General features: G+C 52.0%; 11 protein-coding genes across 11 annotated transcripts; 7 read left to right on the top strand and 4 right to left on the bottom strand.

Annotated features, from left to right (window-relative positions):
• Positions 1–122: 122 nt before the first annotated feature.
• Positions 123–1,752, top strand: IAQ61_010976 (uncharacterized protein; the record flags this gene model as incomplete). The annotated part of the gene is made up of 3 exons (XM_066099001.1): positions 123–165; positions 213–548; positions 608–1,752. 3 exons carry the CDS (start codon positions 123–125, stop codon positions 1,750–1,752), a joined length of 1,524 nt encoding a protein of 507 aa, XP_065951159.1.
• Positions 1,753–2,443: 691 nt separating this feature from the next.
• IAQ61_010975 (uncharacterized protein) lies at positions 2,444–3,560 on the top strand (the record flags this gene model as incomplete). Its single annotated transcript, XM_066099000.1, has 5 exons — positions 2,444–2,457; positions 2,629–2,700; positions 2,776–2,810; positions 2,876–2,953; positions 3,028–3,560. 5 exons carry the CDS (start codon positions 2,444–2,446, stop codon positions 3,558–3,560), a joined length of 732 nt encoding a protein of 243 aa, XP_065951158.1.
• Positions 3,561–4,678: 1,118 nt separating this feature from the next.
• On the top strand, positions 4,679–6,333 carry IAQ61_010974 (uncharacterized protein; the record flags this gene model as incomplete). The annotated part of the gene is made up of 4 exons (XM_003834995.2): positions 4,679–5,713; positions 5,760–5,847; positions 5,897–5,968; positions 6,019–6,333. The coding sequence occupies exons 1-4, from the start codon at positions 4,842–4,844 to the stop codon at positions 6,331–6,333; spliced, it is 1,347 nt and encodes a 448-aa protein (XP_003835043.1). The 5' UTR covers positions 4,679–4,841.
• A 539-nt stretch (positions 6,334–6,872) lies between these two features.
• IAQ61_010973 (uncharacterized protein) lies at positions 6,873–7,756 on the top strand (the record flags this gene model as incomplete). Its single annotated transcript, XM_066098999.1, has 2 exons — positions 6,873–7,061; positions 7,145–7,756. The coding sequence occupies 2 exons, from the start codon at positions 6,873–6,875 to the stop codon at positions 7,754–7,756; spliced, it is 801 nt and encodes a 266-aa protein (XP_065951157.1).
• Positions 7,757–8,562: 806 nt separating this feature from the next.
• Positions 8,563–9,711, top strand: IAQ61_010972 (uncharacterized protein; the record flags this gene model as incomplete). Its single annotated transcript, XM_003834992.2, has 1 exon — positions 8,563–9,711. One exon carries the CDS (start codon positions 8,563–8,565, stop codon positions 9,709–9,711), a length of 1,149 nt encoding a protein of 382 aa, XP_003835040.1.
• A 264-nt stretch (positions 9,712–9,975) lies between these two features.
• On the bottom strand, positions 9,976–12,401 carry IAQ61_010971 (uncharacterized protein; the record flags this gene model as incomplete). Its single annotated transcript, XM_003834991.1, has 4 exons — positions 9,976–10,211; positions 10,324–10,817; positions 10,895–11,387; positions 11,444–12,401. The coding sequence occupies 4 exons, from the start codon at positions 12,399–12,401 to the stop codon at positions 9,976–9,978; spliced, it is 2,181 nt and encodes a 726-aa protein (XP_003835039.1).
• A 1,160-nt stretch (positions 12,402–13,561) lies between these two features.
• Positions 13,562–15,219, bottom strand: IAQ61_010970 (uncharacterized protein; the record flags this gene model as incomplete). Its single annotated transcript, XM_003834990.2, has 4 exons — positions 15,032–15,219; positions 14,437–14,936; positions 14,151–14,291; positions 13,562–13,855 (listed from the first exon to the last, which is right to left on the bottom strand). Exons 1-4 carry the CDS (start codon positions 15,204–15,206, stop codon positions 13,562–13,564), a joined length of 1,110 nt encoding a protein of 369 aa, XP_003835038.2. The 5' UTR covers positions 15,207–15,219.
• Positions 15,220–16,947: 1,728 nt separating this feature from the next.
• IAQ61_010969 (uncharacterized protein) lies at positions 16,948–20,992 on the bottom strand (the record flags this gene model as incomplete). Its single annotated transcript, XM_003834989.2, has 4 exons — positions 16,948–19,570; positions 19,626–19,734; positions 19,785–19,938; positions 19,994–20,992. The coding sequence occupies 4 exons, from the start codon at positions 20,990–20,992 to the stop codon at positions 16,948–16,950; spliced, it is 3,885 nt and encodes a 1,294-aa protein (XP_003835037.2).
• A 428-nt stretch (positions 20,993–21,420) lies between these two features.
• On the top strand, positions 21,421–21,891 carry IAQ61_010968 (uncharacterized protein; the record flags this gene model as incomplete). Its single annotated transcript, XM_003834988.2, has 1 exon — positions 21,421–21,891. The coding sequence occupies one exon, from the start codon at positions 21,421–21,423 to the stop codon at positions 21,889–21,891; it is 471 nt and encodes a 156-aa protein (XP_003835036.2).
• Positions 21,892–22,248: 357 nt separating this feature from the next.
• On the bottom strand, positions 22,249–23,343 carry IAQ61_010967 (uncharacterized protein; the record flags this gene model as incomplete). The annotated part of the gene is made up of 1 exon (XM_066098998.1): positions 22,249–23,343. The coding sequence occupies one exon, from the start codon at positions 23,341–23,343 to the stop codon at positions 22,249–22,251; it is 1,095 nt and encodes a 364-aa protein (XP_065951156.1).
• Positions 23,344–24,192: 849 nt separating this feature from the next.
• IAQ61_010966 (uncharacterized protein) lies at positions 24,193–25,362 on the top strand (the record flags this gene model as incomplete). The annotated part of the gene is made up of 1 exon (XM_003834985.1): positions 24,193–25,362. One exon carries the CDS (start codon positions 24,193–24,195, stop codon positions 25,360–25,362), a length of 1,170 nt encoding a protein of 389 aa, XP_003835033.1.
• Positions 25,363–25,640: the final 278 nt, after the last annotated feature.

Genomic DNA, 25,640 nt, shown 5'->3' with positions numbered 1-25,640 from the left:
CCCTACCTATCTCTTTGTCTGGGGTCACCAGATACAAACGGGCTTACGGAACCAACGAGTTTGCAGGACGTAACTTCTTTTTAGTGGTTCGACTGTTTACTTTCAATTAAACCACGTTGAGGATGAAATTGCGAACTTTGATTGCGTGTAGTCTGGTGGAATTTGGTGAGCAATTTCGCTGGTCACTAATGAAACCATCTGACCTCAGCCAGGGTATCAAATCAACGCTCAAGTCGCAGACATAAGTCCTTCAGACAATGTGCGCTTCAAGCTCAACATCCCGGAAAGCACAGCTTCATCAGGCAGTGGGGACATCTTCTTTTCCATCTCAGCACCTAGCAGCTATGAGTGGATTGCGCTTGGTCAGGGGAATGGTATGGGCGGCTCGAACATGTTTCTCGTATATACATCTTCGAGCGGATCAAACGTGACACTTTCACCGCGCACGGCAAGCGGGTACAACCCGCCGAGTGTAAACGGCGATGCTGACGTTACGTTGCTGGAGGGTTCTGGCGTTACGGATGGTGTGATGACGGCCAATGTGAAGTGTAAGCGATTGCCAATTTCCTGATGCGCTCCAACACTGGATTAGCCTAACCGTCAATAGGCGCCAACTGCAATAGCTGGTCTGGTGGTACAATGGATTTCAGTGCAAGTACTGGCAATTGGATCTATGCCTACCAATCGTCCGGTGGCCCAAAAAATACAGACGAACAATCTGCCTCGATTAAGCAGCACAATAACCAAGCTACTTTCCAATGGGATTTTGCGGATGCCAAGGGTGGCAGCAGTGTCAACCCATTCCTTGCAACGACTCCCTCTGGTACTGGGACCGCCGGCACTGCTGCATCGAGTTGCATCCCACGGCCAGCCTCTGCCAGTGATTCCGGCACGGTTTCCGGAGCTAGCACTGCTCTTGCAAGCCCCACGCCGACAAGTGATGACTCTGACAGTGAGGATGACCACGACAACGATCATGAAAATCCATGGAACGGTCGACCCACTAGCTGGTCAACGGCGAGGCCTACTGGGGGTCGACCACCTGCCAAGCGACAGGACCAACTTCCGTACTGCGATGAGATAACTAACAGCGAAGATGGCAGCAATAGCAACAATGACAGCGGTTTCATCACCATCGGGGGGTCGAGCGGCGGGGGCAACCGAAAAACCATGGTCATTGCACATGGTGTTCTTGCGTCTCTCGCCTTTGTCATTCTCTTCCCCGCGGGCGCCATTGCTATCCGTCTAGCTTCCTTCCCCGGGGTCATCTGGCTACATGCTGCATTCCAGGCTCTAGCCTACCTTGTCTATATTGCTGGCGTTGGTCTCGGTGTGTACCTGGCGACAGAGATGGACTTGTTGGACCATCACCATGCCATTATTGGCATACTCGTCCTGATCGTCGTCTTCTTCCAGCCCATGACGGGCTGGATCCATCACATGCTCTTCAAGAAGTACAGCCATCGTACTATATGGTCACAGGCGCACATCTGGGTCGGTCGCCTTGCCGTCACATTGGGCATCATCAATGGCGGTCTCGGGCTGAGGCTGGCCGACTCCATGAGGATGAGCTCACGGGGGGGGATGATAGCGTATGGGGTGATTGCGGGCCTTGTCTGGTTGGTATGGGCGGCAGCGATAGTTGTGGGCGAGAGGAGGAGGAAGAGGATGACAGGGTCGGAAAGGAGGGAGATGAGAAGCGGTGATGTCAGGCCGCCGAATGGCCATTACGCTCCCAAGGGGCAGCAGTAATTAGGGAGAACAATGAATGCATGCACAATCATGGTGGATGAATACAGCGTTAGTTTGGATAGATTTTCTGCCCTTTGAGGTTGGACAAATGATTTGTTGGTGTTGGTGTGTAGGTAGGTAGTGAGTGTCGTGTGGCCCATTATGGGAGGATGGAAGGTGTTCCCATGGAGGGTTGGAAGGTGCTCATGTAGAAGGTTGGAAGGTGCTTCCACATAAAAGGTAATGGATGGAAGGTGCTCTGGTGCAAGGTAGAAGGTGCTCTGGTGCAAGGTAGAAGGTGCTCTGGTGCAAGGTAGAAGGTGCTCTGGTGCAAGGTAGAAGGTGCTCTGGTGCAAGGTAGAAGGTGCTCTGGTGCAAGGTAGAAGGTGCTCTGGTGCAAGGTAGAAGGTGCTCTGGTGCAGGAAAAAGGTAGAAGGTGCAACCTTTCATGCGGCAAGTGCTCAAACAGCACGTGATGACTGGCTGCTCCATTGTCCATGTGTGCACAGGGCAAACTACGTGGGGCAGCGGCGGCCAAATTGTCGACCCGCCGACCAGCCAATTTGCAAGGGGCATCAACAAACAAGACTCCAAGAACAGAACACACGAGCCCCTCCACTCTTAGCCGTCTCCGATTGCTATCGCACACGCTCTCCACTTTGCCACACACCCACGTCGGATCAAAAGACGCTGAGACATACCTTAGCCAACAATGGGAGAGTCAAGGTACGGGGCAGAAACTCAACCGAGAGGCTTTTACCGCTCCCAGAGAAACACCAACCCCAACACAGCAGCGGCTTCCGGCCAGGCTGGCTACCACACGGCCCATACGATGAGAGATGAGAGATGAGATGAGCAAAAGGACACTAACTAACTAACTGGGGATACTCAAAATAGGCAAGAACTCGTCGCGTGGTTGAACAACCTCCTCCAGCTCAACATCACCAAAGTCGAACAGTGCGGGACCGGGTACGTCACAGACCCGTGCAGAACAGGCAGAGGGGGAGAGAGAGAGACGGCAGCAGTACTGACGGATAGAAACAGGGCAGCGCTATGCCAGGTCTTCGACAGCATATTCCGTGAGTCTTCTGTTGCGCCTGCTTCCTCGGGGCCAAACGCACATGGTCGCTAACAGGTTGCGCAGTCGATGTCCCCATGTCGCGAGTCAAGTTCAATGCGAATACCGAGTATGCATACTTGCAGAATTTCAAGATATTGCAGAGTACGTCTTCGACCGCCGTCTCCCTGCCGCGACGTGGATGCTGTCGAAGAAAGCGCTGTGCTGACAAATCCCAGACACATTCGCCAAACACCAGATCGATAAGCCAATCCGAGTCGAGTCGCTCGTCAAGTGCAAGATGCAGGACAACCTCGAGTTTCTCCAGTTTGTCAAGCAATACTGGGATCAGCACTTCCCCGGCCACGACTACGACCCCGTCAGTCGACGCAAAGGAGCGGGCGGCCCTCCCAGCTCAGGCTCAGCGTCCCGCCCAGCCCCTGCCGCCGCCCGAAGAGCACCAGCTGCCAGCAACACGGCCGCGCCTAGGACACGCACACCGCTTGCTGCTGGAGGAGGCGCGGCTAGTGCGGCTCTGCGGGAGGAGAACGCACAGCTCAAGGAGACGGTCACGGGTCTGGAACGCGAGCGCGACTTCTACTTCAGCAAGCTGCGCGATATCGAGCTGCTGATTCAGCAGGCCATGGAGGCTGATCCCGAGCTGGAAAAGGACGAGGGGCTGCTCAAGCAGATTCAGAACATCCTCTACTCGACCGAGGAGGGCTTTGAGATTCCGCCAGAGGCCGAGGGTGCAGAGGAAGAGACGTTTTAGGCGGGCGGCCTCTCCCCCGAGAACAAGGTGAAATTAGACAAGGACTTTGCACACGTCATCTCTCGTGCGAAATCTCTCCTGGAGCAGACCAAGTGGGCAGAGCCAGCAGCGGGGATATTGTAGCGTGACCAGAGGGTAGCATTTGCATTAGGAAGCGCGAGCAGGGATACCACTTTGCGGGACGAGTTGCCTTTCATTCTACAGTCTATGAGGAGCAAGGAAGGGCAAATAATAAGGGTGGGTGTCTGGTGAGTCGGACGCAATAGATAGCCATGGCACCATTTGCGAATCAGATTCATTGCAGTCTGCCGACTTTGTGTCTCCTTGACCAAAAAAAAAAAGATGGAGTTGAGAGTGCGGAGGTGGTGCCACTGCAGTCAGTTCGGACTTGAAGTGAGCAGGCGTCTTGGTAAGGTTATACGTATAGTGACCGCAATAAGAGCGAAGATGCTGGGCGGAAGTGATGCGGGTTTACAAGGATATAGGACCAAGTTGGGGGGGGGGGGAGGGCTTAGAGTCGGGATGCAAGGGTTTTTGTGTGTCTTGGTCCGAGTTTTGTCGCGTTTGGATTGTGAGCTGGCAAAATGATCTGTGTGGATACTGTAGCTGTGGGCCTTTGTCCATCTACCCAAGTAGATCTCTAGGTCGATGTGCTTGTTCTAACGTGCGGTGTGCTGAGGTGGAATGCCTACCTGACCTAGTAGTACTCTACCGGGTACGGAGTACAGTAGATTGCCCACATAACCATCTCTGACGTACCCGGTAGCAGCTCGGAGTCGGAGAGATGGCGGGCTGGACAGATTCTTCCTTCTCGACAGATGGATCAGTTGAGGTCAGATCATCATAAGCGCCACCCACCTCTATAGCAACCTAGCAGCCGCCAAACTGCCTGGCTTACTCTAGGCCCACCAGCACCTAGAGTACTCCGTAGTCTCGTCGACATCGGACAGACATGCTGACTGGCTTGACATCGAAGTCGAGACGCACACGTGCAGCAAGACACCCCGCGTTTCGCTACTGTGTCATGTTGGTCTGTAGAGTACAAGGTGTGCCCCTCCTGATTTCTCCACAGGTACCGGCAGCTCGGTGGTGTCAGCGAAGCCGGACATGACGTGTTGCTATATCTATGTCTCACCCCCCTCAGCGCGCCACCATCATGCTTCAAGACGTCCACCTTGTTTCCCTTCCCCGTAGCCTTTTGCGAGGCCTCAATTGATCTTCCCCCCCCCCTTTTGCACCATCGTCACGCGGCCTAAGCCCCTCTACCATTGCAGCAACGCCATGTCTGACTGGTCCGACCTCCCCCGCGCATTGCAGGGTAGCTCCAAAAGGTTCAGCGAACTCCTTCAGGATGATGCTCAGCTAAACGCTTTCACTACATCAAATGCCATTGACCGGGAAGCCACCTTTGGAATCAAGTCAACCGGCTCTGACAATACTCTCCTCATCACCGTCACCAATGGCAGCGCAAAGGCCAGCACCTCGGGATCGCCCAAGGATGCCCTCTTCACCCTGTCTGCTCTGCCAGAGCAATGGGAACAACACTTTAAAGAGGTTCCAGTCGCGCCCTACCAAAGTTACTGGGGCATGTTCAGCACAAACATCAAGCAAATGGGAACCGAGGTCTTGGGCGACCAGGTCGCTTTTGCCCGCTGGACACATGTCTGGCGACGTGTGCTCGAACTCGCCCACGAGGCTCATTGTGGGCCCATCAAGGAAGATGAGCAAGCCGAACCTCAATACGACTACCTCACCGGCAAATACACTTACCTCGAGGCACCTGTCTGGGGCCGATGCAAGACCTTCTACGAGTACTCTGGTGAAGGCAAGCAGCAGATTGTCTTTCTCCACACCGCCGGTAGCGATTCTCGGCAGTACCATGGGGTCATGAACGATCCAATTATGCGCAAGAAATGCACCATGTACGCCTTCGATTTACCAGGCCACGGACGAAGCTTCCCTTCGAAGAATTACTGTCCGGGTGCGCACACGAATACAGAAGACGCTTATGTGGGCATCATTGCAGCTTTCGTCAAGGCCCTTGGCTTGCGAAGGCCTATCATTTGCGGTGCTAGTATGGCTGGCCAGGTTTGCCTGGCAGTAGCTATTCGTCACAAGGAGGTCGGAGCGGGAGGTACGATTCCCTTGCAAGGGTAAGTAGGACATATGATCTAGGTTGGACATGGCTTACCAGGTCAGATCCGAGTATCTCAACATGGAGAGACAATGGCACGATCGGTCACCCTACGTAAACCAGTCGTTATTCAATCCAGAGTCGATCTACGGCGTAAGTATAAACGGGCGTGACAAAGAAGGGCGTCACTGACCATGAATAGATGATGTCACCGACCGCCCCTCTGGCAAATAAGCAGCTCATCTGGCATCTGTACAGCGCTCAGGCCTATGGAGTATGTCCAACCTAGCGCGACGACAATAAGCACCCGCTGACAGATCATAGATCTTCCATGGCGATCTCGACTTCAACGTTGGTGGCTGGGATGGTCGCTCCCGCGTCGCTTCGATCGATACTCAGAACTGTCCAGTGTACATGCTTACTGGTGAATACGACTGGTCCAACACACCAGAGATGTCACAGAAGACAGCGGACAAGATTCCGGGAGCAATGTACAAGGCAATGCCAGGTCTAGGTCACTTTCCAGCAACGGAATCACCCGCAAAGTTCGTGCCGCATCTGATCGAGGCGATTGAACACATCCAGAAAATTAGATCAGAGAATATGAGTACTATGCGGCTGGGCAACGGTACCGATTAGACGTCCTAGTCTCGAATGTACAGAGTTTGTTTGCTTTTTCAAGATGAGTGATAGGTTTTGGTCTCCGCTCCTTCCTCCCCAAAATTTCTTCGTTTGCAGTACATGTCAAGTTTTCTGCCCATGTACGACCTTTCCGCGCGCGCCAACTCACGTTCGCCTCGACTGCATCACGCAGTCACTACCCTCCACCTATCAGCCGATAACAAAGCTTCTATTCCCATCTACCATTTATTCAGTTTCACACACATTTCGCGCGTTCTGTGCCTACGTTGTTTTCGCCTGCCAAATCCACCGCGCAACTATTCGTCGAAGCGGCGATGATTCGCTCTCAAACAACCTCACAAAGAGGAACAGCGAACGCGCATATGTTCCTCGGCACGCTCAATGAAGCCGAATGCTGCATTTGCGAAGAAGAGTCCAGCAACACGCACGCGCCCGTCATCACACCTGCTTGTCGTCACGTTTTCGGCTCACGCTTTCTGCGCTCTTGGGTACTTTCCGATAACCGCGCCCACAATCGCTGTCCCCTCTGTCGCGCGATGCTCTTTGACGATGCGTTGCCAGTTGTTGGTGAAGACGCAAGGCCAGACAGCTCTGCTAATAGGGTTAGTGAGCCCGCATGGGCAGGAGAACGTCTATTCAAGGGAGATGGAGAGCGTCCTCTGGCTCCGCACCATCCTCCTCAAGGACCTCACGGCATGGCTCGACATGGAGATCTGATCTCACCTGTAGCAGCTCAACGGAGGCACGAAGCACAGAATCAATCTGAAGAGTCGATACGTGGAGTCGCCCATGACTGTCAACCAGCAAGAGCACAGGGCCCTCTGCCGATTGCCCTTCGCGACTACCTATCTTAGGCTTGTTAGACCCAGCTCCCGTTTCAGTGCTGGACCGCCAACCTCCTCAGCATGTCCAGTGGATGAACCAAAGGAGTCATTGCATGACTCCTCTCCACGCTCATGATAGGCACTTCGATTCAGGCCAGGAGCTTGATCAAGATCCGTATTCTATGGTACAGCAAAATGCCAGAGTCGACGCCGAGTTAGGCCTAAGTGCAGATGAAGACGTTGAAGCAGGACAGCCAGAGCAAAGTCTTGATGCGGACTGGGAAGTTGTTCTGTACAACTCATTGACTGGTGAACAGAGGCAGCACATTCGGCGTCTTGGCGATGTAAGAAATACACCTGGTAACCTTCCACTTGCTATGTCGTCTATGATTCGAGAAACTGGTGGAGAGGGAAGGCCAGCTCGCGATTCCGAATCCGACAACGACCATCTTCCTGAAAGGTGGACTCGCTTCAGAGAAAAGCAGGGGCAAGCCTACCGCGCTGAGGAACGAGCCATTGGCCGGTCTGTCACCCGCCTCATGAGAGGGTTCAAGACACGACGGCAGCGATGCGAAGAGGTTATGGGGCGATTGTAGCCACGGAGGTTGGAAGGCAACGCACTTGGAGTCACCGAGCCTGCGCCTTCAAGGCCAACCATGATACTTTTCCCAATTCCTTTTTGCGACGGACTCCCATTAGATAGGGGGATCATTACAAGCTTGGTCGATCCTTTGCGCATCATCCGAGGACGCAAATTCACCATTTGGGAGCGAAATGTCGACCTGGAAATGATGGACATATGGGTGTTGTGGTCATGAAAGCTTCTGTCAAAGTGTGTCACGGTACCCTATGAATGGATCAAATACTCTATAAGATGTCAATGCAACGAGTGTCCCAGAACTTATCAAATGGTGAAGTGTGAGATTATGAAATGCAAGAAAGGGCAGTGGTATATTCTTAGACTGTACTGTGGTAGGTACTGTGGTTAGCTACTGTAGTCCGCGGGATCGTGACGCACGTGGCGCTAGCGTGCGGCCCGGCGACATGGGACTTGCATGCAACGACGTCAGGCTCGTCCCTTTGCCGTGCGAGTTTCTTGCCCTTGCAACAACCTCCGACTGAATCTCCATTGCCCATCTCATTGTCTTAGATACCAAACCAGCTAATGTCTCCAGCCAAACGGCTTGCACAGCAACAACAACCGCAGCAAGCGCTTAAAAAAAACACCACACGACTACACGGTCGTCTTGATAGTAATAGATAGGTCGTCACGAAACGAGCATCTCCGCACGCGACCTACCTCAACATCCTGCGCGCCAGTTGCGGGTGCCTAACACCTTTGCTCACACTATCACACACACACACCACCGACACACTTTCATATACATATACCATTCGCAAAATGCCGCCCCTGAAACTTTCCATACCTACTGCGCATAATCAAACTCCCCCAGACGGCGGGAAACCCTACACAACCTACATAATCCGCATCGAGCATCCCTTCCCACGCGCCGCAACCACAGTCTCGAAACGCTACTCGCAATTCTCCTCCCTCGACGCCTCGTTACGCTCCAAGACCGGCTCTGCACCTCCTGCGCCCCTGCCGCCAAAGTCCTGGCTCGGTGGATTTCTGGGCTTGGGCAACACTGCAGGCTCGCCTGAGGCGATTGAGAAAAGACGGGCGGGCCTGGAGGAGTATCTCAGAGCCATAGAAGGGAGTGAGGATGCGCGGTGGCGTGCTTGTAAGGAATATCGTGCTTTCCTCGAGCTGGATGACAGAGATGGGAAGAACAAGCTGGCCGGCATAGCAGGCGCGCAATTTGGTAAAGACAGAGTGAGGGACAGTTCAGACTGGCTGGACAAACACTCGGAACTCAAATCCAATCTTCAGGACGCAAGGCGATGGCTTACAGCGCGCGAACAAGCCACGGCCGCGACAGCCCAGCATGAAGCCGCTGTCAACGCGAAGAAGAGTCTGGTCCGCGCCGGAACCCTTATATCAGCTCTCGAGGAAGCCTTGGGCCGACTGAGCGGAAAGAACGGGGATGAGTGGTCGGGCGAGAAGTTGGGCGATGGCGAGATACGACGGCGCAGGGACATGATTGGTGGTTTGCGCAAAGAAAAAGACGGCCTAGAATCGGTCCTAAACAGCATGGCCGTCAAAGCTGCCCTCTCTGGCTCTTCTTCCAGCGCATCAAATACCGCCTCCGCAGCCGTCACATCGCAACAAAAGGCAGGCCTCTTTGCACACGCCCCAAGGAACACCAAGCCCTCTGGCCGTCGGGTGCTAGGCGCCCCCGTACAGGAAACCGACAAGACCCGTGAATTGGATAATGAAGGTGTACTGCAGCTCCAGCAGCAGATCATCGCGGAGCAGGATGAGGATTTAGTGGATCTGACGACGGTGGTGAGGCGGATGCGCGAAATGGGCGTCCAGATTAATACGGAGATTGTGGAGCAAAATGCCTTACTAGGTTTGTTCGAGGAGGATGTGGAGAGGGTGGATGGCAAGGTCAAGATTGCAAAGAAGAGAGTGGATAAGATTAGATGATTTGATGAGGGAGGTGAGAGGTGGGAATATCAGTTTCAAGCATGGCCGAGGGAAAGTTGGAATACATGAATGATGCAATAGTTTGGATCAGAGTAATGCTGGTTGATAATAGGCAAGATGTAGAAGCACAGGTCTATCTTCTTTGGGCCGAAATGTAATATGATACCCCTACCCATGATTCTGCGAACTCTCCTCCCCCTCTATGGCTCAGAAGATATCACGGCGCGTAATAGAACCGGCCGGTCTCAATCATTCAGCATTCCTTCACGAGTGAAGTGGAAAGGACTCCCGATGTACTGCCAGAAACGTAAGGCTCCACAGCTGCCGCACATTACTCTCTGTCGCCGTCAGTGCACCCAACGGCTCAACCTGGTATTCGTCATTATACTCCCAGCTCCACACCTCCAGACTAAGCTGTGCACGATTCATGTCAATAATGTCCCAGAGGTAGTTGTACGCTGCGAGTATCTTGTTGTATAGGTCCGTGTCGATGCAGAAGTCTACATAGTACGTACATGTTAGCCCCAATTCCTCCATCCCAACATGATATATGCTTTTTTATTTTTCTAAAGAAAACTGATACGAGTCGTTGTGGGGATGGAACTAACGTACCAGGCTGATCGTTGTTATGCATACACCGCCCAATCTGCCTCCCCAATCCTGCTGCCATCATGGCTAATTGCCAACTCCACACCACTGTCCCATGATATTCACTTTTGTCAAACCTCCGTTCAAAATCAGAGTTTCCTACATACGCGGGGTTTGCGACAAAAAGGCCAATTTGGCTGCTCAGCCCCACTGGGAAAGGGTTTAGGATGTGATCTGCTGTTTGGGAGAGATATGTACTGAGTTGGGTCTGATCTGTAGTGTTGAGGAAGAAGTGGCGGAAACAGTCATCCGTGTTCATTACAGGGACTACGGGGGAGGATGGGAGGATGGCACTGTCACGGGCGAGGCCGTAGTAGGTTATGTCGGATGTGATATTTACCGTGTGAGCAGGCACTGAGATGCTGGCTGCGTAGGCTGAGACGAGTGAGGTGGCCGTATCGCGGGGAACAGTGACTTGGAAGAAGGCGAGGGAATTGTCTTCCCAAATTTGCGCATAACTGTTGAGTTGTGTGAGAGGAGAGGATTACGAAAAGGCTGGGATGGAAATTGAGGACAGTGAGGGCTATTGACTTACCGATCAGCAACCTCGCCCCAATTCGAGTGCTCCGGAAAGTATCCTGCTCGACTTAATGCAGCAATTGCACGTAGACCGGCTGGCACGAGAGCAGTATTCACATTATACGGTATCCTGCCGCCACCAAGACCATCGTTCGAGTCCCGCCATTCACCAACCGGCTCGTCTGCTTTGAGACGGATCAAATTCTCTTGCACCTGATTCTCTGCAAAAGGCGCTGAGATCCGCATAATTTTCTCTGCAGTCAGCTGAGCAAGGCTGGCGTACGTTAATCCGTTATTCTGGGCCAGGAAGGTAGCAGCAGTGTCAAAGAACCCAGAAGCGCGGTTTCTGCCGGGCTCGGTGTCTAGAAAGTAGCTTTGCATGGCAATTGGGAGGAAAAAGTCGGTGTCGATCATCTTGTAATCGCATCTTGGGGCAGAGGAAACAACGTTCTCCTTCGCGTTGAGGTAGGTGGCGTAGTCGCCCAAGACTTCCTCGTGGCACACGGTCCCTGTCTCGTGTGAGTCTCTCTAAAAACTGAGTTGCATCGAATGTAGTATGACATACCGTCAGTACGGTTCACTCGCTCCAACACCGCACCGATAACGGCCTCAATAGCTGCTTCACTCAAAATGGACTGCATAAGGAGCATACTGATCATACTATCACGTCCAAAATACGTCAGGAAGCGCCATGTTCCTGCGAGGAGCTTGTCCGAGTATGAGAGGAACGACAAGGAAGTAGTCTGGTCTACGTTTTCGCCAATCAAATTTGCAGAAGCGGCATTCAGCACTTGTTGCGGGCTCAGTTGTTCGAGCTGCGGATAGTTGAAGGAAGCATCAAAACGATAGGTCCCAGCTCCGAATGTCAGTGTCCAAGCTGCTTCACGATTCAGAACAACGGTGTCTGCGCCATTCATAGGCGTGAATGTAAGCCATGTAGTCGTTACGTTGTCAAACCACGTTCGATTAACAGTTGCACCTCCATCGGCATTCAAGGAAAACCCAAAGCTCTTTTGGAAGTCTTGGCTCACGCCGGCTCCCTCAGTGAAATCGCGGATGGCACGGATGCTGCCCAGGATAGGTACAATTAGTCTGGCGGTAATATTGAAGTTGATGGAACCTGAGATACCGACGCGATCTGATTCCGTGATAGGATTCAAGATCTTGCCACTGGTCGTTGAGTTTTCAAGTCGTATAGCGAGAGAGCCTTTGATGCCACTCTCCGGAACGAAGAGTGCAAGGGCACCGCTGTTACCTGCAGGCCAGGCGATGAGCAGACGAGGTTGGATTCTCTCAAGATTACTGCCTGGACGAGGGGTGGTTACGACAACATGGGAGCTGGAGTGGCAATCTGAGTAGAAGTAATTGTCGTATGGTGGATCCGCGAGATACAACCTCACCGCCTCGTCAGGACATGAGGCTCTAGAGAACGAAGTGGCTGATGACGGCGAGCTTTGGGGGTGAGCCGAAGCATGAAATGTGCTGAGCAGACCGCCAAATGCTGCTGTTGCGAGTATCCTCATGGTGATTTCTTGGTTAGTGGTTCAAACTCGATGATTGAGTACATGCTGCCTACGTCCAGAAACACTTCCTATATAGTCTACTGACACCAAGAGGCAGCCGTAGAAAGGAAGTACACGTGCACTCTTTAGCGCATACTTTGCTCTGTTTGCCCAGTGTGTTCAAGTAAGGCCCCAGAGTTACATATCCTTTTCTATTGCCCACACCCTAATCCATTCTTGTGACCACTCTCAGTCAATGCGCGGAGACGTCATAGCGTCAGTTATTAACGTCTTGTCTCATCGTGCATTGGCTTGTTAACATCACGAGATGTACTATATCAACCTGGTAAAGAGGCGGGGAGGGTTGCAAGTCTTGGGTAGATAGATGAAAGATGATTGGCCGAAACCACGGCGAGGCTCGAGGATCACCTAAACTTAACTAGAAATAGGTAAGTGTGCTTCCTAGTCTAGTGCATGTCTCGTGCCGTCATCGTTATTAACACGACATCATCCCTTGCGTTGGCAGAGACGGAGGCTACAGCAGGCTACAGCAATGGCTATCTGTAAATGAGATTCAGAGTTGAATTTTCAAAATCCCCCCCATACCGGTACCGTGGAATGCATGCACGAGAACACTTTTCATGCTCGTGCGAAGTTTGCTCTGACCAACTTACCGGTACCTAGATCAGTGAGTTGGCTTAGACTTACCATACCTAGGGTTACCTGGGCGTCTCGAAGTCTTCTCGGAGTAGCAGAGAATTTACATACTGCTGCTGCATTATTTGCGCTGCCCCAACGCTAACAACATGTTGGTGAAAAGGAACAAGAACAAGCATTATCCGTATTACAGTTTTCATCAAAATGTTCATGGTTGAGGAAGACATCATGTAATTACAAAAACTTATCCCGCCCATCATAGCAACGAACATATTATAGCCATACACGATATTTTTCGAATTTAGAGTCGGGATCTCCATTATTAGAGCTTTCGGATATAGAATTTCTTTCAGTCATGCAAACGCCAAGGTGGAAGCACTTCCTAATGAAAGAGTTGATCCCAGTGAGTGAGACTGATAACTTGAAAAGATGAAATCGCAGTATAAAACGGCCGACTAAAGCATCCACCACACATCGACACCTATGGTAATCCATCTCATCTCCGAAACATCAATTTTGACCGCTCATAACTGATCAGATTCCGATCTACATAACTGCATCAGCCCTAGTCCATGTATGTGACCAGTGCCATACATGTCGGAACCCAGAGAGCGGGGCAATCCCGACTCGGGAACCAAGGCATTATAGATTCCGACATAATAATTACCGGATTCTGCATTAGAGGCAACACCACCGCGAAGAAAACGAAATAACAGAGTCTTCACGTAGAAGAGCGGAGTGGGTGCGATAAGGCCAATTTCACTGTGGCAATGATGAGCATGTGCAACAATATCTTGACGAGTAAGCCCTATGAATACCTACGACGAACAGCAACGTTAAGGCGCAGAGAAAATTACGAATGATAGTGCCACCATTGTGTCGAGATACAGCTACAAAACCGCCATTAGAAGTTACGCAGGAGACATCGTATATTTGTATTGGAACTTCTAATTCCCAATTACAGTAATGATGAACTGCTGCTCATCGATATCCACCATTCCTTGCGTACAGAAAGACCGCCAGTCAATCTGTTTCGCCGCTTTCTCGAAGTTTGAACCTCGCAGCCATCTTCTCCCGAAACATCGCATTTACATAAGCTCTCTTTCGACTCACCTGACCCTGCGGTACCAGATAGGAACAGTCCTGCAAACTCCCCACATCGTTACCAATAACACTGAATTTATTCCACGCGGGGACGAAGACAGCAGCCCAGGATGAGATACTATCAGCGAATGTGGACCAAGCCTCTGACGTCTATCATTGCAAGAGTTAGCACAGCTTCAGTCCCATGCAAGTCGAATATCATGAATTCCCTAGCGATCCCTCTTCCACCTTGCCAAGATTACACGCCCTCCGCTAATTCCCAAACAAAGTAGTCGAGAAGCTCTCGCGAACTCACCTCACTGTAATTACTCAGCCTCCTGTCACTACTCAGCGAATAGGGCGCCTGACCACTCCTCGTCTCCTTATAGAAAACACTGTCATAAACCCATGGCGTACTATCCAGCGGTTGCCCTGCCTGACTCGGATCATCAAAACGCTGCTGTGCCACAGAGTGTGTCCCCAGCAAAGCGACCAGCTCCCCAGCACTTATCCCTTTTGCCCTAAACGCCCCCAGTATATCTTCAACCGCATCCCGGCTCCCGGGTATCTGGCCCTCGGCCGCGGCAGAATCGCTGGAGCGACGACCTACGAGGGCGCGGACGCGCGGTCCAAGCGGGCATGAGGATATGGCGATTGCGGCGGCAAACTGGACGGTGTCTGCGGCCGAGACGGAGAATTCATTCGTGAGGCTTAAGAGGTGGGTGCAGAGTTGGGGGAGGCCGGCGTTTTCGGAGCGTGTGCATTCGGAAGTGAGGATGAGGGAGCCGTCACAGCCATTGTTAATGCAGTCGTGAACTTTTGTTTGGGTAGGCGGTTGGTCAGTGGGGACGATATTGGAGGGTGTGGGTTTTGGGGGCCTTTGAGATGATGTATACTATGTTTTTACGTACATGGGGCGCGTATGGCGGCATGGGATAGTGGGTTGCAGCCCGCAAAGTCAGATTTGAGGCGTTCGGCAATGTCTTTCCATACTGCTGGACAGTTGCTAGACTGACGGGGCCAGATGTGGAGTGCAGAAGCACATAGCGAAAGAATAAGGACTGTGAGCACATGACTGTGCATCATGAAGGTTGAGCAACTGTTTCCAAAGAAGATGCGTAGTTTTTAATGAACGAAAAGACCATGTACGGTATGTGATGACTACCACTAAACAAAGATCTCTGATGTCTTTTCATCGTAGGCAACCTATCCATCATATACCATCCTTTCTGTCCTTGCTCTCTCCACCCAATGGCCCAACAAATTTCCGCGTCTACATCTTATCCCACTCCACAGCATATGCATTGCAGGCAATCACCAGATCAAGCCATCCCCCTCCCAACACCAACCCCGTTCGAGCCCCATCCTGCGAGCCTTAATCTCGCCGTGTATCTGTAACACTTCAAACAAGCATAGATCAACCATGTTCCGCCATGTGATTCTCCACTCCCCACTGCTCCTAATGTATATTGATGGCCTCATGCACAGCTCGTGCACGACGAGGAATATGTGCTAGAAGCGGAGCAGTGTTGCTTGACGTGATATGAAAGTCATGGGAAGCCTTTCCGTATGCATTGGAATAACATGGCACGACAGTGGTTCAAGATAGCGGAGTAAACACAGCATTTCGGACGAAGACGTGGAGACCCGGATTCGACGACTTCGGCGAGCACGAAGATAATTGAAAGATGTCAGGCTGTTTTTGTGAGAGGGCTGCTGTTAGCGAGTTTGTGGATAGTATAGGAAATTTCCATGTTGTGCTTTGGCAGATGAATGTGCGTGTGCTTGTTGTGGTGTGCTGGGTTCAGGGGTGATGTGGTAGGTTGTCAAGTTAGCTGTCCTACCGGTGTTAGGTAAACTTATTTGCTGGAGATTGTCTTGTAACCACTATAACATAACAAGTAAAAATAAACCCGTCGCCCGAAAATCAGCACACGTCCATTTGGGAGACGAAGAAGCGATCCTATGCAACAGACGAAGATTTCGTTCAAGAAGAACCGTTGATTAAATAGTCTTGATACTGAAGAGCATATACCTAATCCAAATTCTACATCTTTAGACGAACATAGAGTTTTTTCAGATTTCACAACGGCGAAAAACTACAAATAGATCCAAGCAAGGTCAGTTGAGGATGAATGGCCAAGTTAGAACGTGTTCACGTTCTCACGTCTGACACTAAGCCCAATCAAAGAAATAGTGTGATATACCCAATCCATCATTATACAACGGAAGTGCACGTACTTTGTGACATACTGCGGTAATGCAGCTTGAAGTGAACCTGTGTAGTGCTTAGAACCCCGCTTGTGTAGGTACCTATCACGTGCAGATTCTACCAAGATTTTCACAAATTTATCGCCTTTTCAGTTTTTTATCTGACAGAGCAAAAAGAGGTGATAATTACCAAGGGCTAATTCTTGGAGATTTGTAAATCCGAGCTGCCTGTCTAGTCTTGAACAGTTTCTCGGTTGGCTGTATGGGCTGTATGACTTCATGCAACGTTATTAATACACTAACCGTATGAACTGGCGAAAAAGGATGTGGATTACAGTACATAGCGGCTTAGCTTAAAGCATAAATCAATACAGTGGGTGCAGTATGCTGGGTAGGGGTGCACTAGAACTGACACCACATTCAGCGTCTATAACCTTGGACATACAAATGTGATATCCGCTCTATATGCAACAGAGTATTACAATGATCAGCTAACGATTATGATTGGTGTAATCGGGGTATCATGAATGCTGATGCTAATGTGCATTGTACAAAAGAAAAATTAAAAAATGCCACGCTATGCACATCATGCAAGTGTGACAAGAAACGTCTATGCCTAGAATCTGACCTCAGTAGATCGCACTCTCACTTCTCCTCCCATCTTGCTTCCAGTCGTTGTCCAATCAGTAGTTTCACTCTCAACCCTCGTGTCCTGGGAACTTGCATCCCCGGATTGGGGCTCAGTGTCGCTGGTCTTTGTTCTACTGATGCGGGCCGTCTCGTCCTCGACTCGAAGATGGTTACCAAGCTCGGGGTCAGATTGGTTGACTGCATCGTCGACAAGATGCGCGTTGCCACGTGCCTGTGTGTCGTTTTCCCTTGAGCGATTGGAATCCGCAACTTGATGATGAGGTGATCTAGGTAAAGGCTCCAGCGGATCTCTATCACCATGTTCTTCCAATTCCACCATAGTGATGGGCGCAGTTGTACTCCGGAGCATGGCAGCACTTCTGCCATGATGGTCCATACTCTTGCGAATGCTGCTTTGCTGAAAAGCTTCTTGATCCTTGTTGGCCATGCTGTCTGTAGGCCTGACTTGCTTATCAGCTTCGGCGATGGGTGTCGTTCGTGCTCTGGACTGCGAACTACGTCCCTCCTTGGGCACATCGGTACTCTTTCTGCCAACACGTGTGCCTTCTTTCTTTTCGCCGCGGCCCATCAAAGTAGCCGCGAGACCACTCTTGTGATTTTTTCGTTCCTTGGCCATGGTGTCTTGGAGAGCTTGCCAGCGTGCACTGACGTTTTGCTCCACTTGGTCTCGCTTCATGGTGTTCTTCCCTTCGCCCTCTTTGACTTCGTCGATGCGTGCGACCCGAGACTTCCTCTCCAGACTAGTCAACTCCAACTGTCCTTGTGTGATGCGAGCACGTCGCAAGTAGGCAGTAGGCTGGTAGCGCTTCATGTACTGAGCGTCAAGCCCCTTCATACCATACGCGAAAGGTCCCAGTAAGGCTGCAATGTCCTTGAGTACGAAGCCTCCGATACCATAGCCCACGCCCTTCATGGCGCCAACAATGCCATGGTTTTTGGCACCACGAATAGGCTGGGTGACAATACCAGTCACGCCGTCCATGACACCGTATAGTAGCTCATCGCGTCCTGCGCGGAGTCCAGAATGCATGCCAGTGACCCTCGGCGGGCGACGCACAGTTTCATCACCATACAATCTTGGCGCGTTATGGCAGCCCTTTGTGATTGCGAGGGTCAAATTCATAGGGAATCGAGCCAATGCACCACCGGTCTTCCTAAACCCAGAGGCAGCCTCATTCGTAAGTTCATCGGCTAGATCTTCGTCGGGTTCAGAGATCCTGGAAAGTGTGGACGGCTCCCGGCTCGCTTGTGGCCTCTTCCCATCATTTGACTCATCCGTGTCTTTATCTCTGACCTTTTCGGTTGAGCCATTGGTTGCTTCCTTTCCAAGGCGGTCTTTCGGAAGATTGGCGTTTGCTCTTGCAAGGGTTGCTTTTTTGTGTTCATGCCTCATCTGGATTTTGCGTTTCTTATCTCGAATCTTCTCGCGCTTTCGAATACTCTTGCCCATCTCGACAGGTACTCCACCAACACCAGTGGCCGCATCGGTGACGGACGTCATCAGCGTGCCCCATATACCTGTGATGGGCTCACCGGGACCGCCAAAATCGTTCCATTCATAGTGTCGGATCAGGCGTAACTCGTTCCACTTCAATTTCTTTTTCTCCACTAGAATCTCTGCTGCCAATGCAGAGAGCTTCACATTGGTGTTTTTGATCTTCCACGCTGCGGCACGGTCTTCCAAGAAGTCGCAGCGCATACTGTTTTCGCCAACAAGCGGCAAAGATCTGTGGAAAGAACGCACGGCGTTCAAGGCGCCATCACCTTCCTTCTCGATGCTCTCGGCTATCTTCTTGACATTCTCCTTGGCTTCATCCGTTAGACATTGTTTGATGCCCTCAGCAAGTCGTTTTGAGTTTAGCTTCTTGTAAGGAATGCATTCATGCGCACCCGCCTTGGCTTTGCTGACCATGGCTCCCCAGAATGGCTGATCGCCAAAAAAGGGTACAATCATTGTCGGTATGGCGCATTTGAGACCAATGGCGGTTGTGCCGGCGCCGCCGTGGTGCACGACGGCAGCACAACGTGGGAACAGCCAGTCGTGAGGACAGTTGTCAATCATGAAGACGTTCTCAGGGCAATCAGCGTTTGAGCCAAAGCCTCCCCAGCCCTTCGATACGAGTGCACGGCAACCAGCCATCTTGACGGCGTCAAATATGAGTTTTGTGAACTCATCTGGATCGTCGACAACAATGGAACCAAAACCGATATAGACTGGGGGCTCTCCATCATCCAAGAACTCCTTCAAGTCGTCTGGAGGCGTGAACGAGGATGCGAGATCAAGAAATACGAATCCAGAGATGTCGATTTCTGGACCCCAATCCTTTGGTTTAGGGATGAGACCTGGTGACCACATGTATGTGTATGGTACTTTCATACGGTAGAGTTGGCCTGGAGCCCACAGCGTACTGACTTCTTCGAGGTGCAAGATCTGTGTTCGAAATCGGTTGATGAGATCGCCCAGACCTTGCCACATCATCATCTCGACGAGGGGATAAGACATGAAATTACCGTAGCTAGCCTCAACATTACTAGTCTTGATGTTCGCTAGAGGGTGAGGAAAGAAGGCTGTAGGAGTATATGGGAAGCTGATGATTCAAGTCAGATAGTTTCCTATGACTAGGAGACTGGCATATAACTCACGTGAACATCATGTGTAGAGGGATCCCAAGTTTTTCCGCAATGTGCTGGGGTGCGAAACTTGGAGGGTTGGCAATAATGGCATCGGCCAAAAACGGATCCTTATTGCCCACTGCGATGTATCAGCGGAGAATAGGCACAATAAGGCAAGCATGCACTTACTCATCTTCGCATTGTGCTGGTCAGTCTCGTCGTCTGAAGCATTGATGCAAGCGCGCCACATGCCCTGAAACATTTCGTACATCTGCGCCCTGCGACGGCCGATTTCACCGCCTTTGATTGTGTCAATATTCGGAATCAGACCAGGATTTTTGACCTGACCCCGTGGGATTAGTGAACGTCGGGCCATTATCGCGCCTGTAAAGACTCACCATAAACGCCATGAGCTCGGCAGGGTTGCCGCCGACAGAGAAGAACTCCAGACCCGAATCCTTCTCCACAAACTCCTTGAAGGCTGGATGTGTGGCCAAACGGACTCTGTGGCCGTAGTCTTCCTTTAATATCTTGGCGATGCGAATAAAAGGCTGGATGTCGCCTCGAGAGCCAATGATGATGATGACAATGTTGAGCTTGACACGTCTCGAGGGATTGTTCTCCATTTCATCCTCCTCGGGTGACATCTTTGCACCTTGGATGCCCCGGGCATCATAGCTCTCCACACCTCGTTGCTCGTCGTCGTCGTCGTTCTTCGAGTGCTTGTGCAAGACGGCACCGAGAGCTTTGGCGACATAGCCACTATTCATGTCACTTTCCAGTATATTGAGCTTCAGTCGTCCATCCGCTTTCGAGACCTTGGCTGAAGTGCGGAAGTGGTCGTTTGTGATCTTGAGGCGCGAAAAGGGGCCGCCATGACTCTCGCAACGTTGTCGATTCTCTTGGCCGGTCAAGTCGCGTTGATGGCTGAGCGTCTTCTTTGGGTAGTTCTTCTCCCCCTCCTCCTCATCAGAGTCGGAGGAGGAAGAGTCGCTCTCAGAGGAGTAAGGGTCGAAAGTGACTGTGGTTCCCTTATGGGTTGGAGACGGTCTCTTGGGCGGCCCACCATGGTGCATCTTGCCCAACAGCGAATGTCGTACCGAAGGCTTTGGTCGCTCGGTCGCATATCTCTGTTGCATTGGTCGAGATGTCTTGGGTGGTTTGCTGTGTGTTTCGTCGATGGGCTGTGGCTTCGTGGTGAGACTGTCTTCGGAAGTGCCTGCATGATGGGTGGCTATGCCCATGGGCGTAGCAACACGATTACTAGGGGCAGCCGACCCCGCTGTTTGACTAGAGTATGGACCATGGTCGGGGATGGGGATGTTTGGAAAAGTGGGTTCGTGTAGAACCATGCCAGTTGGCGTGACGCGATGCTGAACCTTGTCGCGGTCCGTCATGGTAGGTATGGACCTATCTGCCTAGAGTATAGCGATAGAGGGAGACGGCAGAAGAGAGGGAGAGAATGTGGGCCACAGGCGACCGGTAGAGTAGGTAGAGTAGGTACTAGAGTACTGTGACTGCGGTCGAACAGACTACTGTGGGAGTCGTGACGACTAGATGATGAAGAAGAAACAAATCAATCGAGTGCTATGCATGCATTGTAGGGGACGGAGAAGGAGCCGGCGAAACCAAGTGCCCGTGACTAGTAGCTAGGAGTAGAGTACCAATGTACTATACCACTAGAGGAGCGGGAGGCGGACGCGGAGGCGGACGCAGGCGAGGAGCAACAAGTGGTTTGTTTGACGCACACACATGGAAGGCGGGCGGGAACCTTTTTCTTCTCTTTCTTCAATCCGCAGTCTTGTAGCGGCGAAGCTTGGAATTGATGATAACAGCTCAAGATCTGGCGTCACACACACAATCACAGCCTGCAAGCGGGAAAAGGTGGCAAGAAAGGCCGGACTGGTTTTCATGCTTGCGGGTTGCCTATGAGGTCATGCCTCTCTCGTCTATCTTGCCGCATTTGGACGGCAGGGATGCAAATGTGGATATTCCCGCAACATGGCATTTTGAATTTGGCCATTGTCAGCCTCACAAGCACGCACAAGCACAAGCACAAGCACAAGCACAAGCACAAGCACAAGCACAAGCACAAGCACAAGCACAAGCACAAGCACAAGCACAAGCACAAGCACAAGCACAAGCACAAGCACAAGCACAAGCACAAGCACAAGCACAAGCACAAGCACAAGCACACACGCATCGAATTACAACATCATGTCATCCTTCGAATCATGCGCATTTCATCCAGACATGGCTGCATTGTAGAGTAGAGTACACAACACTGGCGACCTGAGACTTGCCAGCGCACAACCGACAGCCTGCTGGCGGCCCTTGACAAAGGACGAATCAGGCTTCTGTCTTCCTGACAGAGCCATGAGTGCATGTCCATGTGCGCCGACTCGATCACCATGATGTTGAATTAGGCTCTCCCGTTCAGGGCTACTACCAAAGGCCAGGCTTCCCAGACACCCTGCTCATCACCATCTACTCATGCGCTCGGGTAGTTTGAGTATCATGTGATCTGCCACTGCTACATCCTGGCTATTTTGATGACACAAGACAAGTAACGTGATCCTCAAACTTGCTGAGATAACTAGTATAGTACAGGGTACATACTGTGTAGGTAGAGTAGTCCAATATCGCAGAATCCTCAGCGGCCGATACCGATGGCGTACAGAGCAGCCTGGGCCATGTCCTGCGCCCAGCCCACCCATCCTCTCCCAGCCTGGACCGTGTTCAACAACTTCACAAAGTTGCGGTTCCAAGCATCCTGGTCCTCCCAGTCATCTGCATACGGCTCGAACACGGCTTCTTCCGAGCTGCCCGCTGTGCCCGGAGCGACCAATTCCCATTCGCCGCTCTCTTTCTGGAGGACATGCATCCTGGGCCCAATGCAAAGCGCTCGTCCCAAGACGCTCGAGTCGGCCACAAATCGCGTCGCTGCGTCCACCACGTCTACTACCTTACCCATGCCGCCCCCTGCAAGCATCATACGTGCACCGGCTGGTACAATGGGAGTGTCGATGAAGTAGGGACACAGCAGGTTGACACGAACGCCTTGCAGTGCGCTCGTCGATCTGAGACTCCTGAACAGGCCGAGAACAGCATGCTTGGCGGCGCAGTATTGTGGCTGAATAGCCACGGGGCACAGCGAGGCAACCGAGCCCAGTAGCAACAGGTGGCGGTCCCGCGGAGAGGCTGACGGGTTCGAAGTGATGCTGCTCGGCGAAGAGCCCGGGTTCTTGGGCAGCCAAAAGTAGGCGAGGTGCGTTGTATACAGCACACCCGTGACGTTGACGTCCATGATCTTGAAAGCGGGAGGTGGCGGTGCTGCGGCATCGAGGTTCGCGGCTTCCTGTAGAATATCCCGTCCTGCAATCCCTGCGTTGGCTACGACGACATCCAATCCACCATGAGGACTCAGCTTGACGGCCTCCTTGAAGAGGTTGACTTGGGATTGCCAATCGGTTACATCGCAGTGGACGAAGTGCACCTTGTTGCTGCCGGAGATGTGCGTGTTGATGTCACGACAGACGGCGTCGCCTTTGGCGACATTGATGTCTCCGACGATGATGGTAGCGCCATGGGTTGCCCAATGTCTGACAAAGGCTGCACCAAAGCCACTTGCTCCGCCTGTGATGAGGATGACCTTGCCCTTGACCCAGGCAGCATCATAAGGCTTATTAATGTCGATTGGCGGCGATTGCAGAATGGGGGCGCCCTGACGCTGATAGGTGCTGCTCATGGTAGGGAGGTACTGGCCAGGTGGAAGTAAGTACAAGTGATTTGATGGATGCAGAACAAAGAGAAAAAATAAGCCGGGGTTTGAGTGGATTGGGTAGGGTGTGAAACCAGAGACGGGGACAAGCTGCAAGTGCCAACCGCCTTCAATGTTCCATCACAGACAGACAGACAGACAGACAGACGGACGGACGGACAGACAGACAGATCAGGCGGCCGGGGCTGTTGTGTTTTGTTGTCGACCGAGGCTCGCCAGCCTGTCGATTGGTGGCGCCTTGTATCATCAAGCCTGGCTGGGGGACCGAGTAGAACCAGAGTAACTAGAGCGGAGAGTGCTTAGTGCTACGACCTATGTCAACAACACTTCCTATAGTATTGTTCTCTGCATGCACAAGCCTGCTTCAGCGCCAAAAGCACCCTCCCGCTCCCCATCTCTCGCATGGCATGGGCCGGAAACCGAAGAACGCGACGCGCGGTAGGGAACCGCTACGACAAGGAGATGGGCGTAGTGCAATGGCAAGGCCATCAACCATCAAACTGGAAACAATGCTGCAGTGCGGCTTTTACTCTATCTGTAGTATACACTATACAGGACAGGATACTGTTACCTACATAGTAGTAAGACAACAAGAATAGGTGTCGGACCTGGCAGTGGACGTCTAGCGCGAACCGGCCCAGACCCACCCCGCCCTTGTTCCGACGACGTTTTCTCTTTCCCTTCCCATTCTTTTCTTGGAAGAACAACAAGAAAAGGGAGACGAGAGAAGTCTTTGTATCAAAAGTCCCGTCAGAGGCCTCTTCTAACCAAGCAGCATCACACAGGACTGTTGTCGCATCTCGCACCTAATAAGACATGGACATGGCTGCAAAACCCCCGGCTTTCGATGTCTCCCCCACGCACATCGTCGCGACGCTCTTCTACAAAGCCGACTCCCCCCACTACTTTCCCCACCCAGATCTCTCGCCGCGTAGCCCCAACGACGCCATTCCTTCTGCTTCCCTAGAATCCCTCAAGGACGGCGCCGTGCCCACCGACAACCTCGAGGATTATCCGCTCGAGCCACCAACACCAGGCCCCAATGCGCTCGACAACCTCTACGGAAGCTACATCAGCCAGAGCTGTCTAACCGACTTCTTCATCACCCTCACAAACATCATACCAGGCCTCCAGCAAAGCACAATCACGAGCCACAAGCTCGAGACCAGCAAGTTCTGCAGAGTCGCCGAGGTCAACTTCCCTCTCCCGTCTGCCTCTCCCGTCACACTCGAGACGTTGCGGAGACATGAGGCCGTGTCCAGATACGAGCGCGAATGGAATGTCGAATGTGTCTTCCAAGCGGACACCATATACCGCCGCTACAAGAGGTTAGCTGTGTTTGATATGGACAGCACCCTCATACAACAGGAGGTCATCGATGAGATTGCCTCGATGATCGGTGTGGAGAACGAGGTTTCTGCCATCACCGCTGCCGCCATGAACGGCGATTTAGATTTCGAGGCCAGTCTGCGGGCCCGCTGTAAACTCCTCAACGGTGTACCAAGCACCGTCTTCGAGACACTGAAGCCAAGAATCACGCTCAACGAGGGCGTCAAAGACTTGATATGCGCGCTGAAGAGACTGGGATACAAGACCGCTGTGCTCAGTGGTGGTTTTACGCCACTAACTGGCTGGATGGGACAGCAGCTGGGTCTGGACTATGCGTTTGCAAATCATCTCGTGGTATCCGAGGATGGAGCCACGCTGACCGGCGAGTTGACTGGTGAAATCGTTCACGCGCAGAAGAAGAGGCAACACGTCCTCGAGATTGCCGAAAAGGAAGGCATCCTGCTCGACCAGGTCATCTGCGTCGGTGACGGGGCGAACGACCTACCTATGATGGGCGTCGCAGGCCTTGGAGTAGCCTTCCATGCCAAGCCGACGGTACAGATGAAGGCTCCTGCACGTCTCAACTCGAAAAGCATGCTCGATCTGTTATATCTCTTTGGCATATCCAAGGAGGAACAAGAAGCATTACTGCGTTAACACGATTGCGTTGCAAGCAAACCACTCATTGAAAATAGCGTGCGCGCAGAGAATGCCCCGTCGAGCGTAGACAGTCCTATTATGCCCAATGCTTGCTTGTGTCATCTACAATTAAAAACGATGCATATCAAGCACTCGAGTAACTGAAGACATGTGCGTGCTATCTCCACACACGCCTGATCAGCACGCCGCCGCGAGAACCAACAAGCCATCCGGATTCGTACGGCTCCATAACTCCTCGGAGAATTTTTCCAAGAGATCTTCCTCGCAATCAATCA

This window comes from Plenodomus lingam (genome assembly GCF_022343315.1).
Source record: "Plenodomus lingam strain CAN1 chromosome Unknown contig_9, whole genome shotgun sequence".
Lineage (NCBI taxonomy): Eukaryota > Fungi > Ascomycota > Dothideomycetes > Pleosporales > Leptosphaeriaceae > Plenodomus > Plenodomus lingam.
The sequence above is the reverse complement of the archived record's forward strand: the minus strand, read 5'-3'. Positions and strand labels throughout refer to the sequence as shown.